The sequence below is a fragment of the Falco biarmicus genome, chromosome 5 (assembly GCF_023638135.1).
Source record: "Falco biarmicus isolate bFalBia1 chromosome 5, bFalBia1.pri, whole genome shotgun sequence".
NCBI lineage: Eukaryota > Metazoa > Chordata > Aves > Falconiformes > Falconidae > Falco > Falco biarmicus.
Window position 1 is genome coordinate 68358458 of NC_079292.1, and position 17912 is coordinate 68376369.

Below are 17912 nucleotides of genomic sequence, written 5' to 3' on the forward strand. Positions count from 1 at the left end.
GGGTGTCTCTAACAAGACTTGTTAGCACCAGCTGCGTGAAGACCTATTGCAGGTGAGACACCTGCAAACGTTAAGCTCAGCTCACAGAACAGAGTTCACCGTGTTTAGATATTTAATATCTCGTGCTAAAGGTGAACTGATTCGTGACCTGACCAGGCCCTGGAAGCATCACATCTGTCCTGCATGGAGTTTATAACCCTAGCAAGAACCAGACAGGCTCTGCACAAAGCCAGATGTCTGTGCCTCTGCTCCGCGGCATAATCCTGTAATCCAAGATGTCCAGTTAAGTGGGAGCTGTATGTTCAGAAAGAATTCGCCCTCTTCTACAGACTCTATTGGATGTTGATGCAATTTGTACAAGAAGGTGAAGAGTCAACTCAAACATAATTAATAAGAAAAGTCAATGTCAAAAATAGAGAATTAAGTCTTGTGAACTACCACTGCATTCAAAATCAGTTACTAGACATAGCTTTTAAGTCTTAATTACAGACTAGCCAGTCTAACTCTTTTTTTGTGTTTATACGATTTCAAGATAGTAATAGAACGTCACAAAAACTGATCCTTTTAAAAATGTACTTATTTCAGGTGCTTGGAGACTTAACACAGCAATATCTACAGTAGGTTAAAAGCATGTATTAAAAAATATGTAAAAGCATGTATTAAAAATTACATATTCCTCTGTGCATTTCTCAATTATCTTTGAATTTGGAGTGCTTCAGAATTACTTCAACTTATACTTTAAAAAGTAGATGGCTCTTTTTTAGAAACCATAGAAAGCTCTAAACACGTATTTCAAGACTGATATTCTGTCTGTTCCTTTTGCTGCCATTAATGTAGTCATACCAACAGAGAACAAAAATTTTGAATTTTGCCATTACAGAGAAATTTGGGCTTGGTTATAACATAGGAGAAATTGTACCTTCTGATATAACTGAATGGAGTATGGCTTGGTTCACTGATCTAAACCAGCGGTTCAGCCATGGTTTGAACAGGTGGCAGGTACATGGGAAGAATTACTTAGTCCCAGGAAAAGAGTAGAAGACTGTTTTTTCTAGGCATCACTAACATCTTCCTAAACCTGAGTAGGAATCACCAGTGTCATAACACTCTGATTGCTACTGTACAGTGGAGGTGATGGTAAAAAAGAGAAAACCACATGTGCAACCTGAGTTCTATTGACTCATACTACTGAGTCGGTTCTGAAGCTCACTTTTGAAAATTTCAGTGGTTTCCCTAAGCTGTAAATTGGGAATATTCTGAAAGCTAAGGCTAATTACAGAATCCAAGATTGTAAAAAAGGTTTAAGAATAAATTGAAATGAATTATTATGTCATTAATTGTATTTATTCTGGTAGTCACCGGAGCTACTAATTTACTGTTTTTTCTTAGAAATTTGGAATTTTATGTGCTTAGTGTATGGCTATACATAGTTAGGAACAGAGTCATAGAATTTTACTTGTTGCACCTGGAAAAATTCTGTAAAGACAGATCAATGTTTCGTTTCCCAACACAGTTTTTCATACACTGTACAGTGAAGAAATTTAAGTCTTACGTATGGTACCCAGCTGAAGAGAGGTACCTGTTGTACCTGTACCTAGCAAGGCTGTTGTGTTGAAGGTGGCAACAAATATGTTTATTTTGCTAAAGCTTCATGAGAAACTGGATTGTAGGTGCAGGTCAACTTACCAAGTCCACTGTTATACGAAAGACTAGCAATTGCCTGAGCTGTACTGTAAGATTTTACTTGCCATGCATAATTAAAGACATGGCAGTCTATTACTGTGAAAAGCAGTTAGGTTAACCCAGGGTTAAGATAACACCATCCAAGATGCAGAAGTCAGAAGGGGCGTCAGCACCTCAGGAGCTGTTTGCCTAGTCGTTTCCATGTGCAGAGCAAATCTTAAGCTGACTTTGTTGAAGTTGGCATCACCTGACTCCCACAGACCTCAATTCTTGTCACTGTGGGAGGATGCCATACATAAACTGAGTTGACATGAATAAACAAGTGCAGTGTTCTGCCAGGAATAGTGCTAAGGTGATGATTGTGTGTCCTGCCAGTCTTTGAAAATACTCTTGAAAGTGTTTTCGGTGGTTTCCTAGGCAGGGACCTCGCACAAATAAAACCAGGAATGCAATTTACCCCAAACCATAAGCTAATATAGAGTTCAAAGAGAATAATCAATCAGAAAATGGAAAGCATTCCATGGATAAATTTCTGTTTGCAGATGTTCTCTTTTCACTTAATACTGTGCTGTAGGCATCTGGACTGTCTCAAGTATTTTGCAACACAACTGTTGAGCGTATATGGATTTTCTTGAGAGGGAGATTTTCAGTTTCCCTGCAAGAATTAATAAAAGTGACTCGTAGCTTTAACATTAGAGATATCCAGAGAACATACCTAATCAATCTATAAAACCGTGTGTTTTTAAAAAGAAGACAAAGCCTGATCCACCTGCTAAACTTTTCATTACAAATGCTAGCAATACTATAAATCATATTTGGGTAGTACCTGGTACTCTAATATCACTGCAGAATATACTCCATGCCCCACTTGCTGGGTGAAAGGTCAGGAATGTGATTTTAATAACGTATGTGTAAGTGAGAAGGCTCCAGACGTAGAGGTGGCAGCGGGACTACAGTGCTGATGGGGAGAGCGGGGTAGTTCTTTTCCCCACTGGCAAGTGCTTATTGCTCTGTGTAAAAGGAATCAAACAAAACAGCAAAGGGTTTTGTGGGCGTAGCATACTGTAAATGTAGAGCCTTAGAGGCAAGTTTTCCATTAGTAAATCAAAATAAAGTGGAATTAGAATAACACATTAAAACTAAATGTTGCTCAAAATTCCATAAGCATAGCGACTACCTAAATTCTTTCTCTAGCTGGAGTCATCCAAATCATCTTTTCACTTCATGTCTCTGCTAGCCTATGCTGTGCAGAAGGACCAAGATATTCATTGATCACCCTGTTTACTCTGTGTGACTGATGTCCTGTAATGGATTCAGCTAACAGGAACCACATCTGATACTGTCAAATAAGATTAGCAGCCATGCTGGCAGATTTGAGCTCTGTCTGAATGCCGAGTGGATAGGGGTCAGTGGGTTTCTTTTGGTATCTGAGCAGGTTGGTGGTGTTGGATTTCGTATTCCACAATGGTCTTTGAGATTAGTCTGTGCTCTGTGTTGACCTTATTCTTCTCATCAAATTTATATTCAGATAGCTCTGATTCCTTCTCCCATTTCTTTTGTCTTGTAAGCTCTGTTTCATTTGTGTAAGAGAAATGCAGAAGGAAAAGCAAAAGCTTCTCAACATGTAGTTTCGAAGTTTGAGGATACTGTAGAATTCCCAGAGTGCGTTTCTAAATTTACTGATGCCATGGGAGCTCCAAGTATGTTTATGTGTCCAAATTGCATCCACAATATCCTGTACTGAGTCATTTGTTCCATTTTTATCGTTAATATAAAAATGCATTCTGCTGAAAATACGTGTTGTATTTAAACTATTATGTTGATATGTAAGCCAAAATATTCTCAGACATCCTAAGGTAACTGTCCATGTTTTGATCTGCAGTGGCCATGAAGACCTCTGCTTTCATTACCTCCAGGCCTAGCTAATACTCTGATTAAAACCTAGAATATAAAATGACTGGTACTAAAGAGTCAGTGTTTCAATCTCTGAACATTCATAATGTCCCAAATAAAGAGGTCACCTACCCTACGTATGAGAGAACTTCTCAACAACACATTGTGTTTGGTGGCTTCTTCTTTGAGGAAAAAAAATCCAGACTTGTGTCTTAGAAGACTGAGTTACGTCAGAAGTATGAATTGAGATTTTCCAAGAAGGAACATTAGTCTCATACCATTTCAGAATAAAACATTTGATTATTTTTGCTGTTTAGTCTCCTACCAGTTGAAATGACTGTTTTTTCACAAGCTTATATATGTTGCAGTCTTAAAGTAAGCGATGTTATTTTTCTGAATCTGTTTGTAATTTGTCAGCACTCACTCCCTTGTGGAAGTGTAGTTTAACTTTTCTAAAATTTCTCACTTTTAGGTGCTAACCAAACCCTGTTCTGCATGTCTGAATCTAGGTGGATGCGTTACGATTACGTCTGGAAGAGAAGGAGACTATGCTAAATAAGAAGACAAAGCAGATTCAGGAGATGGCAGAGGAGAAGGGGACTCAAGCGGGAGAGATCCATGACCTCAAGGACATGTTAGAGGTGAAGGAACGCAAAGTTAACGTTCTTCAGAAGAAGGTAAGATTGTTAAGGTCTAAGTCAGATACACATCTTTGATGTATCTCGATTTCTAAGCCTGTCAAAAAGTCTCAACTAGAATTTACGTTTTGGAGATCAATGATTGAGTCCATTCATGTAATGGGAAGGTGGTGAATGATACATTTCACTTTGGTGTTTTGAAGAAAAAAACAGAATTCAAAGCAATGACTGCATGTGCTACTTCTGCTTCCATTTCACTGTTAAGAATGACCGAAATATTTGCAGGAGGGCACATCATCTGAAAAATCAATCCTTTCACACCCACCACCTTAACAAAGCAATGCTGATTTGAAACTTGGGGCACTGGGTGGCTGTGACTTCTGTATGTGACTAAATGAATGAGGGGGGTTCTATCAGTAGAAGCAATTAGGATGATTCCTGGGTAACTTTCTGAGAAAAGTTCAGGAAGAACTTTGTATAATTTTCATTAGAAATGCTGTTTTATCATACTTGATATTTCTTGGGAACTGCTAGAATAGGATAATCAGGGTTCGGACTATCCTGCGTATCTTTCTGCGTAAGAAAATGCAAACCTTATCACTGAAATGGGGGAGGTCCGGATAAGAAAAAATAGACCCTGTCAGAGAAACTGGAGAGGTTTCCCAAAGGCCATTGAATCCTAGGCAATGAATGTTATTATGGATGCTCATTTGCAAATTGCACATATATCCCAAATCACTGCTATACGTGGTAAAAAGAGAGAAACGCATATATCACAATAAATTTTAATTTAAAGAATATTTTTCCCCTCTGTATCTTTCCAGAAGCTACTCTTGGACCTTGTATTTTATGTATTAGGCTGTGAATGTGTTTGTGGTTTTGGTTTTGGGTTTTTTCTCCTAGACCTTTAAGCAATTCTATGGAATTCCTGTGATTTTGATAGCTCGGAATATTGATTGATTTCTGACACTTGGCCAACGCCTTTTCTTCTCGTATGTAGCTATGAATCATGAGGGTTTAGGTCATGTTCAGTTCTGTTACAGCCAACGTCATGCAGGAAGGGAAGTTCAGGCATGGAACTTAGCCATAAGTAAGTAACCAATAATTCTAGAACAGAGCCCTGATTCCCAGTCTTTATGGTCTCATTTTTTGACTGTTCATCGCTTTAGAAACACTTACAGATTTCTAACTTTCACACTATGCTTGCATTTTGTTTTCAAAATCAGTCATGCACACTCCAGACATTGATTGAGATCCTAGCTGTATGTTCAACCAAGAAGCGGAGAATCTGATATTTGCATAAATGTTAAATGTCAGTGAGGTTGTTTTGCTTCCATTGACTCTTACACTTTTTTCGCATGTTTTCTTACTTGCTGTACTTAACTCTTTAGAATCATCTTTCATTGGTTCATTTATAGGCAGTGCTAAAGGTTCTCCTTTTACTCATTTTTTTATAAGTTTTTTCTTGAGACCACTGTAATCCATATTAAGACAGTTTCATCTTGTCTCTTCCTGTGGCTAGCCAATTTTTTGACGTTCATTTGCCTGCTGCTTTCAAGTAAAAGTACTTGGTCTCTTCAGATTGGAAAATAAGGGCCCAGGCTTTTAGATGTAAAGGTTTTGAGGTCTTGTTCTGCTAGATAGTTCAACAGAGGATAACACTACCATAATAAACTGCAGTTTGAGTTGTTTTGTAAATCTGTCTCTGAGCTTCTTTAAAAAAAAATAAATCTATCTGTAGAAAAATACCTGTTTTCTGCTAACTAGAATCACATTGCAGAAATATGAATTTGTTTCAGCCTTGAAGTTGTTGGAACCATTTTCTTTAACATAAACAGTTAAATTGTGAGGTTTTTAAATCCAAGGGTTATTTTTTCAGTTTCTATAACTAGCAAACCTGGAACATTTTTATGGAGAATCCAGCTGACAATACTTTTATCTGAGTTTTGTGGTGCAATATGGAATTTCTTTTTAGTTTTTTTAATAGCATAGGATAAATGAGCACAAATTCAGTCCTTTAAAGTTTTAGGATTGATGTCTTTAATTAATTTTTTAATTGGTTCTCCAGACCTGGAATGTAAGACTAGGTTTGGGATTTTCTATAGACTGGGCTTTGCGTTTTTGTGTTCTCTTCAGCATTTTTCCACAGAAAAGCAGAGGTTGAGAAAATACCTAAGTAAGGACAGGTCTGATTTTCACTGTATATTGTGAAAGTCATGAGAACTTGAATAAAATCTGTTTCAGGTACTAGAGAAAATTATGAAGTCTCATTTTTATCTGATATATACACCTATTGTTTTTTGACTGGCCAGATAGCTGTTTCTGCCCTCTGCCTGGACCTTCAGAAATCTGTAGCTCCTCTCATGTAAATGTTTTTCTTTTAAAGCTTGTAAACTGTGATGTGCTTTTTCATTTTTGCATTTCTAGAGTGCACCTTCATATTAAAGTGCACAGCCTGTTTTCTGCTTTATCCAAGTGCCGCCTTTCACACCTTCCAGGACAGTTCAGAATTTTATTGTCATTAAAAAAAAAAAGTGCATCCATTAAACATTTGCCTCCATGCACAACAGTCTTTTTTAATTTCTCCCTCTGATTATAAACTGGATATGTTCAGACAGATCAGTTTTTAATACATATATTCTAACTGAAGATCTGGATGGGACACTTTAAAGTATCTTCAGAAGTCACAGATAGTAGGCTGTGGGTTTTTTTTAAATGCTTGTAAGTTTATCAACATGATGTAAGTGGTAGATAGCTATTTTAATTGAGCACAGTGAAAGGCTATGAAAGAAGTGTAGCACAAAAAGAGCTTTTCCTCTTGTGCAGTGTTAAGAAATACTTTTTATGGATATTTGAAAGCAGCAGCAGCATGTAACTGCTGCTTGCAGTTATGAGGAGGTATGAGGTACAGGTGTTGGCATGTTGAAGGAATTTAACCAAATTAAGAATTGGATGAATAGATACTATTCAATCAGTTTTTACTGGGTACTGTTCCCTCAGCATATACTCAAATTTGAGGATATTTTTGAAGTGGCTACTCCTAATGAACTAAATTTTGAACACCAAATTTTTTTTAATTCTAGGTAAATAGAATATTTGTAACAAAAGCTGAAATATAAAGATGTTGAAAAGAAGATAATTTATTGAAAAATCATTGACTTGCATAACTAACTCGTTTAGGAAAATTTGTTTGCATTCTTTTGAAATTTGGAGTGATCACCTCTACTAGTAATGTAGCCATAGCCAAATGATACAGGGCTGTGCTGGGCATTTGGACTTCTGCTCATAATTTTTTTTAAATTGTATTTTCTGTGACTGTTTTAGATGTGCAGTCACCTAATCTGATGACACTACAAAAGGTTGTTTGGTGTGGTGCCCAAAACCGTGCTATAGTAAATTTCTGCAATTTCTGTCATTGAAACAGAAATTATTTAAAATGCAGCCTTTACTATTTGATCTCTTCAGATTCATTGATGCAGGCCACTGCACAGTTTGTTTTATGAACTGTTAATATCATTGTTATATTGATTAAAGGTGGTGAACTAGAAAGTTCTGTTGTTCTAAAATCCAGATGAAGAAAGCAGTGAGAGCTTATTGGCTGATTAGAGATCAAATAAAAGACACAGAAAAAGATTATGAGCAACAAAGATCTGAAAAATTAACATAACAATCGGCATCACTACTGATGCCCAGTAGGCACCAAAATTTTCCAGGTTGCTGAGGAAACTACAGTCTTCACATTTTAAATTCTGGAATCTTTCCAGTTCTAAGCTCCTACAGTGATGGTACTTGGTAGCACCTTTATTTGACACAACAGAAATAGGGCAAATGCTAGAAATTTGGAGACTACAGAAATTAGTTTTAACTTTATGTCTGAAAATTCGATATAAAAAACTTAGTTTGATAGAACTTCAGGATTTTTTTTTCTCATTTCATTGAAAATAAATCTTGCATAAAATCTTATTTTAAGTTCTTAGAACTCCAGGCAAGGGAGAATGTCAGAAAACAAAGTAGGGACCATGCTGGGCAAATTTGAAATGTGAACCTGAAAAACATTAAATTGTGCTTCATTAATCTCTTTGCCACATCTGTCTGTCTGCTGGTAGACCAGGATGAAAAGGAATAGAAAAAAAAAATCGATACTCTGCAATCAAGGCATTTTAGAGAAATAGCATTTGGGACAAAAGATAAGTTGAAAGAACAAAAAAGCAGTGAATCAATCACCCTTTGCTTGGGGTGGTGGTCATGTTTTGTCTTGGTGAGGGGGGGTTAACACTCCCTTCATTGTGCAATGCAGCTGCAGGCAAAACGCAAGTTTCAGTCTCTGAACATAGCAGTGGGTTTTGGCAGCTCCCGGTGCAGTATGTGATAATTGACCTGTAATGAAGTAAAGGAAGAACATGGGGTTTTGTGGGTGTGTGGGTGGGCTTGGGGGTATTTTTTGGGGGTGTGAGTTGTATGTGTGTTCATTGTTTTGTTTTGTTGTTGTTTTTTGGTTTGTTTTGTTGTTTGCTGGTTGGTTGGTTTTTTGTGGCTGTACTGACTTGTTTAGCTGAGTATTTGGGAAGACTCCAAATGCATCTTTCCTGTCTTTTGGATAAGAAGCCCTGCCCTTCTCCAGAGGAAATAAATACACTCTCTGCTTTTCTAAAAGTTAGAAATCAAAATAAATATCTTATGCTTAATTATAAGAATTACTCTGTGGCAGGAGAGAGGGACTGCAGATGCAATTTATAACTCAGTTGTTTGAAATCAGTAGCGGTCATAGTTACTAGAACAGCAGTGTTGGATTAGCATTCATAGCTTGTAAAGTTTAGTGTTTGTACTTTTAAAGATTATTTTCTTTCCATTCCCTTATCCATGAAGTAGATTAAACTCCTCAGGCCACTCTTCTACTCCAACCCCGAAGAGATGAGGAAGCACAGAGAAGGAACTACGTTTTCAAACATTTAGTTCATTTTATTATAGCTTCATTTTCTCTGGTTTGACCTTGAACTTGCCTACCAGATGAATGACTATATGGTTTTCTAAGAATTAATAAAAGGTAGGATGGACTTTCAGATATTCCTTTGAGTTTCTCTAAGATGACACTTAGTGTTTAAAAATCCTGCCGTATTAACACTGTGGGTGACGGCCTGTTCAAACCTGCCCCGTGTGCCTGAGTCTCTGGTTGTGCAGACTGTACAGAAAACAGCAAAGTACGACTGTCCCACACAGATGGTCCGCATGTGTATTTACAAAGTTGGTGACTATATGCCCTCTCATTTAAGGCTGGATAATGTTTTGCCTTTGTAATATACCTGTGGGCGAGTTTCTTCTCTGCTTTTTCTGTGCTTGAATCATGGACATTTACGGAGAGGAGCACCATTACAGTTCTCCAGGTTTATATTAGTCTGCTCATCAGGCAGCTTCTGCAGGGAGGTAGAGAGAAGGTACGCTGGACATTCTGCTCAGCTAGGACTGGCTGATGAAATAGCTACTTTTGTTCAGGAACTCTGTGGCTTAACAAGCAGTGCAAATACAAGACTTTCTGTAAATACCTCTCAGAAAAAGCCATACTTCTGCTTCTTTTACTGCAGGTCTCAAAGCATGCAACTGAACTGGTTCCAAACCCAGTTCAGAGATCTCAAACACCACAAAAAAAGATCTAACATACCCACAGGCTTGTGCTAGCTTCTTTATTGAAACTGACAGACATGACCTCAAAGATGTGTCCTGGAGTGGAGGGTCACAGGGGACTGGTCCTTCCATGTCCCTGAAGGGTTATCAGACCTCTTCTGCTGCTGCTTTTTCTTTCATTCAAGCCTTTCTGTTATAGGCTGGCTGATCAACCACCGAACATAAAAACAGAGCTGAAATTTATGTCTTTTAAAAATTTCCAGAAGCTGTTTGTCTAGTTTGTTACCCTCTGTCTCCAAGATACTAGAGTTTGTTCTCTTTTCTGGAATATCCTCTCAGAATCACTTTACCAGGTAGGATGGGATTTTTAGATAGAGGTATTATCTTCAGTTAGAGTAATAATAGGAAAAAATTAGGCAAGCTTTTATCTTTCATCTCTATCAAAATACCACTAGATAAAATCTTGTGGTAGCAATGAAAGTGCCAAAGAAGATTGGAGAGGTTTCACTATGTGAGTTCAAATTCATCATAATTATCCTGTGAGATTTTTTCATTTCTGCCATTCAGGAAGGAGACTAGTTGTTTAAATTGCATATGAGAAATAAAGATGCAACATAGAATTTATTTTCATTTTACAGTGAGCCATGACCACTTTGAAAATAGGATCCTTACCCTTCTGTTTTGACTTACCAATTCTCTGAGAATCCATTGAGCCTTTTTAGGGTAATTGCAGCCCAGCTCAGATGGTATGGTGTGTCTTTATTTTTTTTTTTCTTCTATGATTGTACGGCTAGTAAGACATTATTAGGGCTGGAGAATACCTCACTTTCTTCATATCACTCTCCAGTCCTTTGCTAGTTTAGTTTTAAAGGTGAGTGATTACCATAGACATCTGAGAGTTTATTACAGTAGCTTCAGGTTTGGTGTCAGCAAGATTCCTTCCCTCTCAGAAGAGGCTTTAGCTTGTGAGCTCTGACATTATTTTGATTCTTTCTGAGCCATATAATAGCATACATTTTTTGATTTGGAGAATGGGTCCTTAAAGGTCTACAAGCTTAGCTTCAGACAGTATTTTCAATGGTAGATGGTCCATAGCACCCACAGGTGCTTGTAGAGGTGACAACGTTCCCCAGGGACTGACCCAAGGAATATACTTTTGATTTTATTGCCTGATCAGGATCAGTTGTGGCAGATGCCTTGTAGCTTGAAGTGCACTCCAGCATTCTCATTGTAAGGGCTTTTGGTTTCCAAAGGAACATGCATTTCGTGGCTCTAGGGTTCACAGCCTATAGTAACGGGTATCTTGTTTAGGATATAATAAACAGTACATGATCACTTGCGTATTAATTGGTGAAATTCCTTTTTGTTTGTTGGATACTTTATACTTATTGAAAACAGTAAATCACCTCCTGGGCATTCTTGGCACTACAGTGAAGAGTTTGAATTGCTTTTTTTCATTAAACCAGAAGTCAGAGACTTAGTATAGTTGTCCTAAGCACAGATTTCTATCACTGAAAGAACACTGTAAGATGTTTTTGCATTGCAAATCAATAGAGGAAGCACGAGACTTTCTAGTCCTAAGGGTCTTTGTGGTTTTATGGTAAACTGTCTTCACAGAAACATGGAATGGTTGAAGTTGGAAGAGACCTCTGGAGGTCATCGTGTCCAACCCCTTGCTCCAGCAGGGCTACCCAGAGTCAGTTGCTGAGAACCATGTCCAGACAGCTTTTGAATCGGGTTACATAAGAATAACTTCAGAGCAGTGAAATCTGTGAGTGAATTTACTCAAAAGTGCCTAACATGCACTTGAAGATTGTTTAGTAAGTTATGTGGGACATCTAAACCAGTGGAGTTAAGTTAAATTTGAAAAATTAATTTTACATGAAACAAATGTTATGCTTTTACAGTAATTTTTAGCCCACAGTTGTGGCTACCAATGCAGCACCTAGGTTAGAGGAACCTGCTGGATTCAAAATAAATTTTTATGCCTGCCTATATTACAAATTGGTATTTGTAAATGGAGAATATGCTGCTTTGTTTCTATATAACCCCCTCTTTTGCTTGGAGCATTTTGTGATACCACAGTACAACTGAAAACATCTGGATCATATGTAGCATATGTACCTATACTCCCAGATGTATGGTAGTATTTTTAAAAATCAAATGTAGTTCTGATGTGTGTGAAAGATAGCGAGCGAATTTCTTACTTTGAGATCTAATAATGTAAGGAACCTTCTCTCAGTTTGTATTGATATTCTTAAAGGATCTTGGCTATTGCCTTTAACTAAAGTATGTGATATTTTTTTCCGCCTGAAATAATGGATATCAACTTCTTTTAGATAAGTAGGTTCAAACAAAGAAGGAAAACAGGACTGTGAGTTAACAATGTTAGTTCTGTAGTTCAGCTATTGTAGCTGGCTAATGTAGGTGGCTCAGGTTTTAAACTGATACATGTTGCTGTAATAGTGTCACATGAGATTGACAAGAATAGCAAAGTTACAAGAAAACTCTGTTGGAGTTTCTGGTATTATCTGTGCTCTAGTGTTCCAGATAACTGAAACTGCAATTCAGCAAATCTGTCATATATGGAAGGTATCTTTTTTTTTTTAGTAACCCTTAAAGAGGAGCAGTCATTTTAATATTATGTCCTTGCGCCTTGAGATAACCTCTTGACTGGCAAGACAGAACATTAGTCATAGGTAGTGGGACTGACAAATCGTAGTTTCTTGAAGGGATCTGGGAAAACAGCCAACTGTGGGGCCTCTTGGCTTCATTATAAATTAAACGTGTAGTTTTTCTGGCAAGATAAAGCTAATAAGCGATGTTGGTGTATTCACTGTCATACTAGACAAATACAAAGTTCCCTGTAATTGAAGAGGCAGGAAAAGCAAGGGCGTATGCCATTTTTGAGGTTGCTTACATCGGTCTTCCTCATATGGCTTTTCATTGCTCTCTGGGTTGCACGACTCACAATTTCCAATGCTTTGGTCACCAGGCGTTTTCTGCCCCTGGAGGGATTGTCTGAGTTGTGTCTGGAACAGACATTAGCGATTGCATTAGCCAACTCAGGGATCTTCACTAGAACAAAGGAGGAGTAATTTTTTCAGTTTAAATCAATAATTTCCTGGATTCAAGAGTGAATTTTGAATCCACTAGGCTAGACAGTGTTCTAAGGTGGCTGTCTGCACAATATATATGCAGTCATTAGGATTGTCATAAGGCACAAGCATACAAATAGCTTTCAAGCTTGTGATTTCATTTATTTGAAGGATAAGAAAACTGGTCAGTATGGAGTAGTATCACCAGGAGAAACTAAGATCACTTTGTCCCAGAATAACATGCATTTGATAATTAGGATGCTCCTCTGCATGATGAAGGGCTTAGATACCTTCCAGCAAAGATGGGTGGAGGATGGTTTTCAACACAACTTCTGGATAAACAGGACCACTCTCTGTCCCTTCCAGCTTTTATTTTCAGTAGAGATTGGAGCGTTGATTTGCCTAAAGCAGTCTGTGGTATAAAATGGGAAAGAATATAACCAAATGATGGTACTAATTTAATATATTGGGTACTTAAATTTGTATATTTTGTTTGAGCATGAGCCATGAAAGAATTTTATTTGAGAGTCTGATATTTTGTCACCTATCAGTGTGTGTTCTGAAGTAATTCTGTACGAGCAGTGATAGCTAAATACTGAAGAACTCCCCTCCGTCTCCTCTGCACCCCGCAGTATTTACAGTATGACTTCCTAATCCCTTCCTATTCATCACTCCATATCCTTTCTAGAGGAATGAAATGAGACAATCACAGTTGACTGGGCATCTCCCCTTTGGTTTGGGGCAGTTTTACCTCGTAGTTATTTCTTTGATCATTTTAATAAATCAGTGATTTCGACAAAGTAATTCAGTGTCTGAATCCAAATCTAATTTTAAATATTTGTTGAAGTTGTACAGCCTTCTGCTTGAGTGATCCTAAATGATAATGTAAATGGATTTTAGTTTGCTCTGAGGATTTTCTTTATAGTCAACATTAAATCCCATGTTCCCCTCCTGTCCAGTGGTCTGCCTCAGTGTTTGGTCTTTTCTGTTTCCTGATTTCCATTCATGGATATCTCAGTGCTGGATGAGTTAAGCCTTTCCTTTCTTCATGCCTTTTCTCCTCAGTCTTTTTCTTTAATGAGAGTGTCGTATGTAGCACTGTACTGCATATGTATTGAAGCAGGGATGTGTCAGTAGTTACAGTACCCTTACTCTTTGTAGAACCAAAATCAAAATCTAAACCAGGTCAGGAAAACAGCGTCAGTATTCCCGAGTACATGGGATCAAGTTGCCATAGAATGAAGAATGTTTGTTTCACAGTAATAACCAATGAAACAATGTACTGGGTATATCCTAGTAAAGAACTTTAATTCATAATATAGTAATTTTTTCACTTGACATTTTAAAAATGTTACATAACCCTATAAAGCTTGAGTTATTCTGAAAGCGGTGTTAAAACTTCTTAGTTTTATTCCACTTCTTACAAAACAGAATATAAGATCTAAGTTAACATTTACTGGTTCCCATTTTTCCCCTTGTTTTATCAGCCTTCCACAATGAAGTAGATTTGGTTTTCCTTATTTTGAACATTTGGGAACCATTAATATGAAAATACTCCAAATTATAGTATTTGTATTTTTTTCTGTAATGAAATTTCCTAAATAAAATCTGTGCACATTTATTGTCAAAGTCTTTTCTGGGATTTGGAACAGAAGTGAACAAGTGTCCCCAAAATAGTTGGGGGTTTTAATCCATTTGTATTTGGTAGGTCATAGGAGTCAAACTTTAGAATGCATAGTCACAGAGATTGTTTCATAATGTCAGGATATAGCTGAAAGGAGAATTATCATGATGTTGTTCTGCATGATTAGTCCAGGGTGTCAACAAAACGAATGTTACTCATAATTAAATTGTGACATAAATTACCAGATTATTTCAATTATGGTTCTCAGTATAAGTGACATTTTAACATCTATGAAATAAATGAGTAATATATAAACTTAGTGTTTCATTGAAGACGAAAAGCACGGTCTAAATTAATTTGGTTTGCTATTTATGATAGCAGTGTTCTGTTTTGAATTACTTGGGTGAATGAAAGTATTGCGCTCAAGTTGGAACCAACAGATTGTCCTAATGAACAATCCAGGCTGAAATCTTGTTGGTGGTGGATAGTGGATACATTCTTTTCCCTGATGAATACCAGCAGAAACTAAGAGGTCACCTGTAGAGGAATGGAGCAGGGTGTTGATTAGCATTGATAATATGCAGCTGTGGCCTTGTCGCGAAGGCAGTGGGTTGATGGACGTGGATGATGTGCAGGTGTAGCTTGTTCCTGCTAAGTGGTTAAAATAGCCCTGAGGATGGTGGGAGAAGGGGTTGGATGGAGCAGGAGCAGTGTGGTCTGGCCTCTGAAGGAAGGAGGAAACAGCACAGACAGTAGAATCTGGCCCATGGTAAAGCCTTGTGGCAGCCTATTGGTTTGTTTGTGCTGCAGCAGTCACCCAGTGAAGCTTTTAAGATAAACTAATGGTAGAGATGTTTCATGGATTATTTAATTAACCATGTGTACTTAATCAACTCTCTCACATATTGCTGAAACAAATCTCTTATGACCAGCTTTTATATTTTTGTTATTTAATTGCCTTTCACATAAATATCATCCATTCATATTAAAACCTGTATCCTTTGAGACATAACCACTATCAGTGGTTTGGAAAGAGTGCTTCCCCCGCACCTCTCACTTCAAAACCCTCTCTTGTATCGGCTAGTGTCCATGACAGGGCTTTGCAATTCAGAGACTCTGCTTTTGACTTGGTTAGGCTATTGATATTAGTGAACCTCCTCAGAATGAAGCAATTTCTTAACTAAATTTAACTGTTTTACAGCTGTCTAAGGATGTGAGTCATTGCTAATGCATAATTTTTTCTAGGCAAATGCTTTGGAATTGAGGCAACACTTAAGAACATCTACATCGGCTCCCCTGCAAATGTAAATTTCAGGTCATTCACCAACTCAAAAATCAGTCTTCAGTCTTGGGGTCCTAATTTCTCTTCTTTTTTCCCCCCTTTTTCTTCCCAGACCCCCTAATTTGAATTATGCTGGAGTCTCCTGAAAAGCTTGTAAGGAAAATGCCTTTCAGTATCAATTTTCAGAAATAGCAAACATTAACGGAATGATTGTGGTAGGTTTGAAGGAAATTCAAGCTGTTTGCTAGCAGGACGGAAGAACTGCAGACTTGATAGTAATGTTCTGATAATACGATTTGAAATGTGGTTTAAATACTGTTTGTTGTAGGGAATATGACAGTACAGAAGAAATTATTTAGTATTCGGAAGATACTATAATCACATTTCAGTTTATGGTGACTGTTCTTGTTCTGCTTTGCAGTGATCTGTCAGCAAACTGGTGCTACCAGAGGATGATTAGGTATGCAAAAGAAACAAGGATGAAATGAAAGAATGGGATGGAAATAAAAGTCCTTAGAGATTATTATGTAAACATAGATGAACTACTTTTCTGGCTGATACAAATCTATTTGCAAAGCACCTTTGTATGAAAAAGCAATGGAAAGAGAATAGTCTTCTGGAGTGATGTCAATTGTTTGTTGCTCCTTCACCAAAGGTGCAAAATAATTAACTGTATTTTTGTTGTAGCAGCACTTCTTCCTGCATACTGTTCTTTTCTCAAGACAACTTTATTGAATTAGTGTGCATGCAAAGTTAGGTCAAGAATAAAGCATTAATTGCTTTAGGTATTCTGCAATTTCTAGGGGTTTTTTTAGGCTTTGTTTTCTCCATATGCAAGTTTCTTCCTCTTGAAGCAGAAGCAATGTGCCTGTTTGTGGTCCATACATTTATTTGACGATTTTAAGGTTTTACTTTAAGTAGAAATCACAAAAAATAATTATTTGTGCTTTCTAACTTGCATAGCAACAATGTTTTATTTGTAGAACTAAACACTGTAGAACTTCATGCTAATTTCAAAGGACTTTTTGCAAATTGGAGATCATGAGAGTAAAGATGACAAAAAGATTTTACCATCTGGAAAAGCAAGAAACTGTTGATTCCCCGCCCCCCGCCATGGGAGCTGTTCTGAGTTTTAACTGGACCTGAATAGTAGTAGCTAAGTATGACTGTGTAAAATGTACCACTACGCTGGAGTTTCCCCGTCCCACATTCTCTTTTTGTCCTGTCCTTCTCCATGATTTCCCCACCCCCTCTAGCCCGGTTCTCTTTCTTAAGCCGGATATATGTTCCTCTGCAGCCCACGGCCACTGAAGGAATCTCCTGGTGTAAGATCATTCATACCTGTTCAAGGCGTTACAGAATCCTACTATGTTAGGTTCATTTCCAAACGTCAGGGCATTTCCAAAGTGCACAATGGTATTCCATTACGATGTTGCAAAGACAGTAATGTTCCAGATAAGCACTGAAGTAAAACAGCAGTAAAAGCTTTATTGGAAGGCAAAATAAAAAGTAGACCTGTCTCCACTGGGTAGCAAAATTAATGTGAACGGAACAAGTGTTTTCTAATTAACTGAACGGTTTACCATCTCTATGCTGAAGTGTTAACTGGGACTCCAGAATTTAAAGTTCTTAAAGAAGAGAGAGACAGACCACCACTGGTATCTTGCATTTCAAGGTGTCTGTAATTTGCTTTATACTTAACAAACTTAACAAAATTAACTGATAGGCAAACTACTTGAAGGTGATTTTTAGTATGATGATGCAAGAACAAGAATCTCTGAATATAACTTAGCAACAACTTAACTGTATTTATATCAATTGGTTGGATCATAAACTAAGAAGAGCATACTGAATGCAGCTGAACTTCGGAAGGAACTCTGACTTGTGTTTGCCAAAATGTCACTGAAAAAAGGCAAATTATTTTGATCTATCCTGAACTTCAGAACAACTTAAAAATCACACCCTCACAACAAGACATGGTATGCCTGAAGCTTCAGCATTCATTCAGCTTCAGCACATTGCTGCAAGTCTTGGGAATTTAACCTTTAAAATTAATAGCAAGAACATTACTTTCA

General features: G+C 37.4%; 1 protein-coding gene across 12 annotated transcripts in view; it reads left to right on the forward strand.

Annotated features, from left to right (window-relative positions):
* Positions 1 to 17912, forward strand: part of ERC1 (ELKS/RAB6-interacting/CAST family member 1) — a 302175-nt gene that overhangs the window by 92714 nt on the left and 191549 nt on the right. For all 12 annotated transcript variants that reach the window (XM_056340446.1, XM_056340448.1, XM_056340450.1 and 9 more), the window contains one exon: positions 4086 to 4253. In XM_056340446.1, the coding sequence (XP_056196421.1) occupies positions 4086 to 4253 (168 nt within the window). The remainder of the gene's footprint in view (positions 1 to 4085; positions 4254 to 17912) is intronic.